The sequence below is a fragment of the Epinephelus moara genome, chromosome 22, assembly GCF_006386435.1.
Source record: "Epinephelus moara isolate mb chromosome 22, YSFRI_EMoa_1.0, whole genome shotgun sequence".
Taxonomy (NCBI): Eukaryota; Metazoa; Chordata; class Actinopteri; order Perciformes; family Serranidae; genus Epinephelus; species Epinephelus moara.
The window spans coordinates 28556591-28566246 of NC_065527.1; the positions used below are offsets into that span (position 1 = coordinate 28556591).

Genomic DNA, 9656 nt, shown 5'->3' on the forward strand with positions numbered 1-9656 from the left:
TTCTATGGGGAGTAATTCAGTAAAGTAATGGATTACTCTTTTAAATGACTAACAACTTATGTGTTACACATGACTTTTTTTCTGTCTGTGTTTTTGTCAGACATCAGTTTCCTTCCCCGCCCAGCGCTGGTGTGGTGTGAGCGGGGCATCCAGGTTCTGCTGACCACCATGGGGGCGTTTGCGGCCTTTGCCCTGATGACAGTGGCCATTGGTACAGACTACTGGCTGTATGCCCGCGCCTTCATCTGCAACAGCACGGCCAACTCTTCCCAGGATGAGTCCAACAATAAAGACAAGAAGGACCCTGGGGCACTCACCCACTCTGGCCTCTGGAGGATCTGCTGCCTGGAAGGTACAGCTGGTTGCATATGTGCATGCACATTCACGCATGAGTGTGCGCGTATGAGTTTGCAAGGCCGTGGGAACCTTTGGATGCGTTGGGGGTTAAATGTGTATTTGTTCTGTCATGTGTTGGCCACTGGAGGGTCTTGCTGAGGTCAGTGTGTTTGTCAGTGTAATCAGAACAGACATAAATAGGTGCTCGTATTCACAAACACACGCTGCTAGTATGATAAATTGCTCCAGTTTTGCTTACGTGAGTGTTTGTTGATCTGCTTGTTAACCTTTCAGATTTGTTATGAGGTCAGTGACATCTCATAATTGGTAAGGAGCAGCCTGAGTGGATGCTGGTTGAACTTTTCCAGCTATGTGACCTTGTGAGACATTAGAAAAGCTGATATGATCCCCTGTGTTTACTTTTTTGCTGCATCTTGGCATTGTCACACAATTAAGACGAGATGTCAGCATGTATAGATCTGAGCTTTGCCTCATTTTTTCCTGATCCACTTGTAGTCACTTAAAGAAAATGTTTGCATTGTATGTCTCTGCAAACCAGAAATATTTGTACATTGTACATTTCATATGTATCATATCAACATTCAAGTGACGTAGTATATGAGCTGACATTGCCAGCTCATATACTACAGAGGTTGAGGGGATGGTGGATGGTGTGACACCTAGGTGAAACATCTGCCGATGTGCAGAATCCTGTTCAAGACCATTGACTGTGTATGCAGATGTACAAGGTTTCTCCACCACTCCCACTGTACAAAAAAGGACCCAAAATATCACAGATACAGCTGCTGCTATCTTGCCCTGCTGACATCATTTGGAGCCATGAGTCTGTGCAGTTGCAGTCTCAATGGTGTCAAGTTCCTGCTCATACACAAGTCCAACCAGTTGCGAGCAGCACCGTTGATTGCGAGCACAATGACTGTCATTCAAATAAATAAAACCAAACTCATAAGAAAAACAAAAAAACACCATGTACCTTCCACTAACCTGGAGGCGTTTATGACCTAATCTGCAGCCAGCCACCAGGGGGCAATCGAGATGTTTTGGCTTCACTTTTGGGGAACTATCACTTTGTCCATATTTGAGACCAATAAACAACAAAACTGGTTGTTCTTTTATTGAGTCATTGTTGTGTTTTCCAGCAGCTTTTCAGCCACCAAACACAAGGGTTTTTAAGTGACCCAAAGCTTCACCAGGGGTACTGCCACAAGAATTGTTTTTTCCAGAGACATCGCTCCATTTTCACCCAAGATCGTGCTACCAAAAACAGGTCGATCAGGAGAGACGAATGAATGAGAAATAAAAAGTTTAATACAGATTGCAGGTGTACAGTTTAATAGATGATATGTGATAATTAAGATTTGACAGAGAGATGTTGGCACTTACACTCTATAGGGAGAATTTGTAATTCAAGGGCATCTGCCCTGAGCAGCAGCAAGATAAATCCCCAATGTAGTCCTGACGCTAGTGGTGGTAGCTGGTGACTTTGATGAGTCTGATAGGCTGAAGAAGCTAATGAGGCTGATGTGGCTGATGAGCCCGATGAATCTGTGTAGACCAGGGGATGATGGGGGAGTGGAGGGTGTGCACAGCTGCAGCATGAACATACCACAAGCAGCAAATAAATCATATTTAAAAAGACAGCAGCAAGGTAACAATGAAGGAGTGTTGCTGTGCTGTTGGTTAACTGGCATCCGCTGATATCTTGATTGACAGTCCCAGACAATGACAACAAGAAACTGTGAATAAGCATGTATGCAAGGCTTGTATGGCAGATGGTATGAGGAATAAATTGCAGGTCTAAGCATGCAAAATTACAGTCTTCCTGTCTGAACTTTCGCTAGAGCTTCATTTTTAGTTGCCAAGAGCTTATTTCAGTCAAAGCTGGGATTGTGCCACCAAAACCGGATATTGTAGCCAAAACATGATCTTTCCTAACCATAGCCAAGTGGGTTTTGTGGCTAAACCTAACCAAATGTTACCCACAGTGTTACTGGAACGGAAGTAAACAAAGTTTTAAGATATCCGCTACATAATAGCATACAAATGTAACATATCCATGGTTTGCAGAAATGTACAATGCCATTACTTATTCTGGTATTTAATTTGGCACTTGTTTTTCCATGCAAAGGCACACACTAACCCTTACATATACAGTACACACTCATACTATGCATTCAACATAAAACTCATCACAATGCCCCGGAGCTCAGATATGAGTGGTGACTCATCCAGTGTATGATTAAGTAGTTTTCCTGCGTTGCTGCAGCTGACAGACAGGTTTAATAGGACAGGACACACACAACACGCTCACAAATATACAAGATGAGGTTTACAGGCCGCGGCTATCTATAATAAAGGTGCTTGTGTTTTAGTTAAAGGCGTGACAAGTTGCATTTTAACACCAGTAAATTACCACATTCATTTTGAGGCAATAGTATAATTATCATAAACAAGAGAACAGCAGCCTTTTCGCTACGTTTTCCGTTGTGTGCAATCACATCAGACATGAAATTTGATGGAGCTTCAGAAGTTTCATCCAGAAGTAGTTTATCAAGTTTAATAGTTTGATTTTGAAAGCTTTTTCATTTAGAAAGACTTTTTGTTGTTTTTCAGAAATCATCCCAGGTGTCAGACAGATACTCTGTCCTTTGCCAATCTGCTGTCTGTTCAGCCCATTTATGGATCCGGCTTCTGTCTTTAAGTTCCCAGTCCCATAGGATAAATAATTCTGTCCTATAGCGGCCATGTTGTATGCCATAGTCTGTCTTGAAAAGATCTGATTTTGCTTTTTCTTGGCTGACTTTTGTTTATTTGCACGTGTGTGTGCCTGAAGTGTCCTTTTCACATTCTTTATTTTATTTTATTTTTTTCTATCTCTCACTTTATTGCAAGAGGAACATGGGATCACTCTTCACCTCTTGATGTTTATTTTTTTTTCATGAAATGCACAAATAGCTGTCAAGGTAAACAAATGTTTCCTCTCAAAAAGAAATCTAAGCATGCCGATGCAGTTTCTGTTATGATTTACAAGAACAAAACAGGAGCAGGCTGCTGTTATTTCACAGCTAAAGCTTTCAGTGAGTCTGGTAATGGCACACGGTGGAGGCAGTGAAAAGCCCACTTAGTGTCTGCTGCCATACAGAAGAGAGAAAGACGACATATAACATTTGTTCTCGAGAAAATTACAGATTGTAATTGTTGATTTGATTTATCATGAAAGATCAAAACAAATTAGAATGTCTCCATTCACTTGATTTTGACAGTAAAATCATAAAGATTACCATGGTTTTAAATTCTAGATTATTTAAAAAAAATAAAAATAATTTCCCTTTGAAGTCAGAGGTCGAAGCTGGGAATGATGTCAAACCTGAGTTGCCTGGGATTTAGTCGAGCAAGTTGGAAAACCAAGATGTTGTTAGCAATACCAGTTCTAGCCATCTTAGGCATTGTTAGCCATACCAGTTGATAACAACGTATTTTGCATATACAAACTCTAGCAACTTGTTCAATGAAAGAAGTTGGACAGGACTACTATCAGTTGAAATTTCCAACTGGGAACTTGGAAATTCTGACTCCCCAGTACAAATAAGACGCACCATGTTTCCCTATCACTCCGGTGAGCCCTGACTTTTCCTCTAGCACCACCGTGATGTTGACATTTGGGGTTTTGAGTGAAATGTCTTGACATCTATTGGAAGCATTGCCCTGAAGTTTAGTACAGATATCCATGCCTACCTAAGGATATACTTTAATAACTTTGATGATCCTGTACCTTCGCATGCATCATCAAGTCAAAATTTTCATTTGTCCAGTACCTTTGTCCAGTTAGCATGCTTTTATGCTAACCCTAAAATAGTGAACACGGTTAACATTATACCTGCAGCATGGTAATGGAATGCTTCATCTGTCAAATGACCATTTGTGTATTACTCACTCATCCTGTCTTGCGCCGAATTCGTAAAGAAAATGTTAATTTCTTGCATGGTGAACGAAGAATCCAAAAACTGAGAAAATTATTGATGATTTAGAGTAAAAGGCAACCGCTTTTACTGGCAACAAAACTACATCAAAATATCTGTGTACAGACTCTTGAAGAGCTCATGTGGTATAATCCAAGTGTCAATCATCCAGTAGTATGCTCAGTACTTCCCACATAGACAGCAATCTCCTAAGATGAACTGAACTAATAGTGAAACTTGTCTATGCTCGCTTCAAAGCTAAACTCCATTGACAGAAATAGTAATTTCACCTCGCAACCCACTGCTGGTCTGTCGCTGCCTTGTTCAGTATATGTTTGTGTTATTGTGTGACTTTGCAGAATCCAAACTAACTCTTTAAAACACCAAAGTCACACAATACAACTAACTAACAGATAGAGGCAGCAGTAGACCAGCAGCTCATGTGTTCAGCAAGGTAAAATTATTGTTTTTTGTCAATGGAGTCTGGCTTTTAGAGAAATAAGGTTCACGTTCAGTTCCTCATCAGAAAGGGCTGTCTGAGCATACAACTGGATAAATGAGACTGATTATGCTGCATGAGTTGTGGGAGTTTGTAAACCAACGCTTTGACATAGTTTTTGTTGTTGTTAAACGTGGACCCCTTTGACTTAAATTCATCAATAAATTTTTCAATTTTTGGTTCTTTGTTCACTGTGGAGGCATGCAAGAAAGACAATGTTATCTTAAAAAATTCAATGTAACATGGGGTGAATAATTGGCAGACAAATAGTCTTTTGGGGGGGAAGTATTGTTTTAACATTGTCACTGTGAGAATGCTGACTCTAGCATCAAAGCACCAAACAGCCTAAAGACCTGCTAGTGTGGTTGTACAATCCTGGTTGACAGCTATTCAGCAACTGCTTATCTGATCGGCTGTATGTTCGTAAATAATTATACTGTACAATAACTTATTTTTTCTTGCAGACTCTCAGAGCTCAGGTCTTTCTTGCTCCCTACATCTTTCACATTTTGTAACTCCGTCTTGTCTTTACATTTGTTAGCTTGTTTACTTCCCTTTCTTCTTCTTCTTCGCTCTCTTCCTCCATATGTCTCCCTCCCCATCACTCCTTTTCTTTAGCCCTTTCCCCCCATTTTTATTTTTCTTTCCACGATTGTTGGTCATTAACTCTCTTCCCTATCATTCTTGCAACCATGGTAGAAAAAAGATGGAGACAAGAGCAAAACAAGACACTCTGTATTTCTTTCTTATTCTCCTCCTCGTCAGTTCTCTCCTTTTTTTCTACCTTCTTCCTCTTCCTTACCCTCTTCTCCTCTTCTTTTCTGTCGTTTTTCAGGCTTGAAGCGAGGTGTGTGTTCCCAGATCAATCATTTCCCAGACGACGCAGACTACGACCAAGATGCTGCAGAGTATCTGCTGCGTGAGTGACACACACACACACACACACACATTTACAAATGAACGACAGACGCACACAGACACCGGAACACACAAACACATGCACACATTTAGTTTGCACTACACACAGTGTGCGTACACACAACAGAAGAACACACACACACACACACACACACACATATATAAGCACTACAGTCTCCATCACACATGGATACAGAAAGGACAGAAGGGGATGGTGGGCGGACATCAATGCACGGATGTCAGTTTCAAGCAAAGCGTTCCTGGAGGTGTGTGTAAGTGTGTGTCTGTATAGTGTGTGTATGTGTGTTTAAATGCCCAGGTGCATGAGGTTGGGAGTCTGGGGGTGTACAGAGAGCTTTTTTTTTTCAGATGGATTGAAAGAACAGCCTTCACTAATGGATTATTTTCAGCTCAGGATTCAGGTTTCACATCTTGCTTCCATTGTGATGGCGAATTCTGTTCGTACAGCCCTGAACCTTTGGGTTTACAAAGTATATGTTCTATCCATATATTACATAAAGATATCTATTTCCGTGAAGGAGGCTGTGATACTATCTTTTGTATCTACTTTGCTGTGCAACGCTGACTGAACAAGAAATATTTTACTTCTCCAAAGGCTGCACAGTCTTGTTCATGTTCATGTCCAAAATTTAGAGTACTAGATCAAAAGTATCAGATCTTTGCAGTTGAGGTGCTGGAATCAGGATGTTAATCATTTTTGTTTGCAAACTGTCTGGAGATTATTAAAGTAGTTGCAGATTATATTTCTGTTGGTTGACCTACCTCTTAATCAGCTAATTATCTCAGTTCTTCATCTGACAAACCAAAAAGCACTAAAATTACAGATCATTGCTGAAAATAAGTGGCAAACAATACTTTATGATACTTAGGTGTTTTGTTCAATTCATCTTTTAAAATGAAAATCACTTTTATGATTTGTGAAGCATAAATGCAATCGCCACGCGAAAAAATTGTTCCTATGAATGTTGCTTAGTGTGGTTTGAAGCCTTCTGAACTTAGAAAAAGCCTGGATCTTTGGCATCTTTGTACCCATTGAGCAGGTGCACTAGAGACTTTCATCGGCAGAGCGTCTGACTTCCGGTATAGGTCTCAGCTAACTTGAATTGAGAAGAAAATTATTTAGTCTTGTGGCTCTTCCAGACTTTCCAAATTTTATCAGATCAAATGGATCAAATCCTGATACTGAAACAAATCATTTCACGGGGTTTGTGACTCTCCCAAAAAAATGTATCCACTGGTTTACAGATATGTCTTTCACAATGTACAGTACATCTATGGGAAAAAAGTATTTTTGGGGCCAAATGGCACCACGTGACACAGGGAGAAGTTGTTATGCTATGGTTTCATCATCATGTCAGTTTGGCCTTAAAGGATGTTGTTGTTCCTTGAAGCTTGTTGAATTCGTGTTTGGCATTGTGACATTTAATGACCCTGACCATTTCTGCAACATTCAGAGCATTAATATAGAAGAGAACCACTATTTGCCATGTAAAGATATAGTGGAGTAATGGCGTCATGAGCAGAAAAAGAAGTCACATTGCCTCTTTGTGTTTTGTAGTCTGAACTTTTGTCTGGTTTGCTGTGTTAGGCTGGTACAGCCATGTTAGCCCATGTGTGTATCTCGCTGGCTAGCTCATTGCCACCACTTTTCACTGCGCGCATTCACCCGTTATCACTTATATTGAGACTGCATTGCTGCAGGTAAACACCGTTAGCTTTGATAGCACTGTTACCATTGTTTAGCACTGTTTATGGAGTTAACATTGTTAGCTGCTAGCCGCTCAGCTACTCCCATGTTGTGCCATGTCCTGTGTCTGGACAACTCATAGCCTACACTCTGAATTTCACAAACAGCCCCTTTAAGACACATAAAAGCTTCAAATTTCACAAGTGGGGTATTGACAGACATATTTAAGGCCATAGAACAAAACGTGTAAGTCTCATAAGCTAGGGTGACCATATTTTGATTTCCAATAAAGAGGACACTCGGCCGGCCACGACATAGCCTACTTAAATGATACTCGCAGTTTACTCAAAGATGCCTTATCATTTTAATATATTTAAAATTTATATGTATGGATAGAAAATTCTGTTATATTACAAAATAATATCTCTCAAACACAGAAACTCAGATAGGCCCCAATAGGGGACACATACACACACTAGAGTGTGGCGATCTGAGCCCGACGGTACACATACACACACTAGAGTGTGGCGATCTGAGCCCGACGGTACCCGATGGGTCGGGCCGGTTTGGTCAAAAATGTAGCTATAAATTGTATTCGGGCTCGGGTCGGATTCGGTCAGATTTCAGTTAAAATGTAGTGTAAAAATAAATAAAATCCTATTGTCTGTCCTGTTTATTGCTTGGGCACTGTTATTTACGTGACAACACCTGAACATAACACACACAGACACACATTGGCTGTTTGTTTCTACCTCTCCCCTCGCTGGAAGTCTCGGACCTCCAGCCGCCCGCCTCCGCCTTGATTAAACGCTGAAAATAAAATAAAAGAGGGAGACAGGTTTTTCCTATTTTATCTTATTTTGTTTTATTTCTCCCTCTCCTCTCGCTAGAAGCGTCGGACCTCCCGCCTCCCGCTCCCGTCTCAAACACGGAGGTCTCCCTCTCCGCAGCTGAGCACCCACGGCGCACGCCCGGCCTGTTAAATAGCCTGTAACCACTGTGTGACACAAACTCAGTGCTTTGGTCATTAAATAATGTCGGGCTCGGTTCGGGTTCGGACAGAAATATGCTGCCCGTGCACACGCACACAAACACACGGAAAACCGGACATTATGATCAGTTTATAAAAAACCCCCAGACGCCCCGGACGGGACGTGAAAAGTGGACATGTCCAGGCAAAAGAGGACGTTTGGTCAGCCTACATAAGCTTTTGTTAACCACAGACCTTATTTCAGGCATCTCTCCAAAAACAAAAGCGCTAACTCATTTCCAGGTTTCAGGACTCGTGCAGCACAGCACTCTATGGAAGAAGTCAATGATCACATTATTCTGTTGAGGCACCACACAGTAAGGGTTTGTCCCCTGAGCACCAAGGTCAGAAAATTGCCACAGACTCCCTACAGCTCAGCAATCTTTTTTATCAGCTACTTATCTAGATAATCAATAGAATGTGCTGAGGAGGCAAACACCACCCACATTGTTCCTTTTCCTCTTAAAACCAAATTCAGAGAATCATTTGCAACCACTGTTTGCCCAAAGCCTCTATGAATACATGCTTATCACAGCATTATCTCTTTCCTTCAGAAGCAAACAAAAGCTAACGCAGCTCAAAAAGTCACCTTCAAAACTTGAAGACTCTGCTTTTCTCATTATATTTGAGCTTCAGCATTTTAATCATCTATAATGTCTCTCTATGTTGTCACAGCTGTAGATTTGAGGTGTCGGCAGAGGAATTTACCGTGCAAGGGTTTTAGGTGAAGTAATGCAACCTTTTGCAGCCATACTGAAGGTCCTGAATGATCCCTAGTAATGGCCATGCTCCAAACTACTGTAAAATGTACAGACCAAAACATGGTTTTAGAGTATTCCAGCAGTTTAGTATTGCAGTTATTGTGAGAGGATATTCTGACTTTTAGTCCATGGTATGATTCAATCTCCAAAACACTGGATCCTACATTAATTAAAGAGGGCCTATTATCCTTTTCCGTATGTTCTGTAAAATATATAGGGCCCTATTTAGATGGTCTAAAGTGGACGGCGGATAGCGCATAATCCATGTCGCAAGTGTCATTGCTATTTAGATGCAGGCGCAGTTGTCATTTTCACGCCCTGCGCCCTCGTCGTCTAACTAGCAAATGAACTTGCGCTTCTCTGGGTGTGTTGGTCTAAAAATGAGGAGTGGTCAGGCGCAGACATGGCGCGTTGCTAGTTAGAT

The 9656-nt window shown here is 41.2% G+C and overlaps 1 protein-coding gene across 1 annotated transcript in view; it reads left to right on the forward strand.

The window, feature by feature from the left end:
- The window catches only part of LOC126383991 (voltage-dependent calcium channel gamma-4 subunit-like), a 30260-nt gene that overhangs the window by 15646 nt on the left and 4958 nt on the right, over positions 1–9656 (forward strand). The window contains exons 3-4 of the mRNA XM_050034783.1: positions 101–352; positions 5651–5734. Coding sequence (XP_049890740.1) covers positions 101–352; positions 5651–5734 — 336 coding nt within the window. The remainder of the gene's footprint in view (positions 1–100; positions 353–5650; positions 5735–9656) is intronic.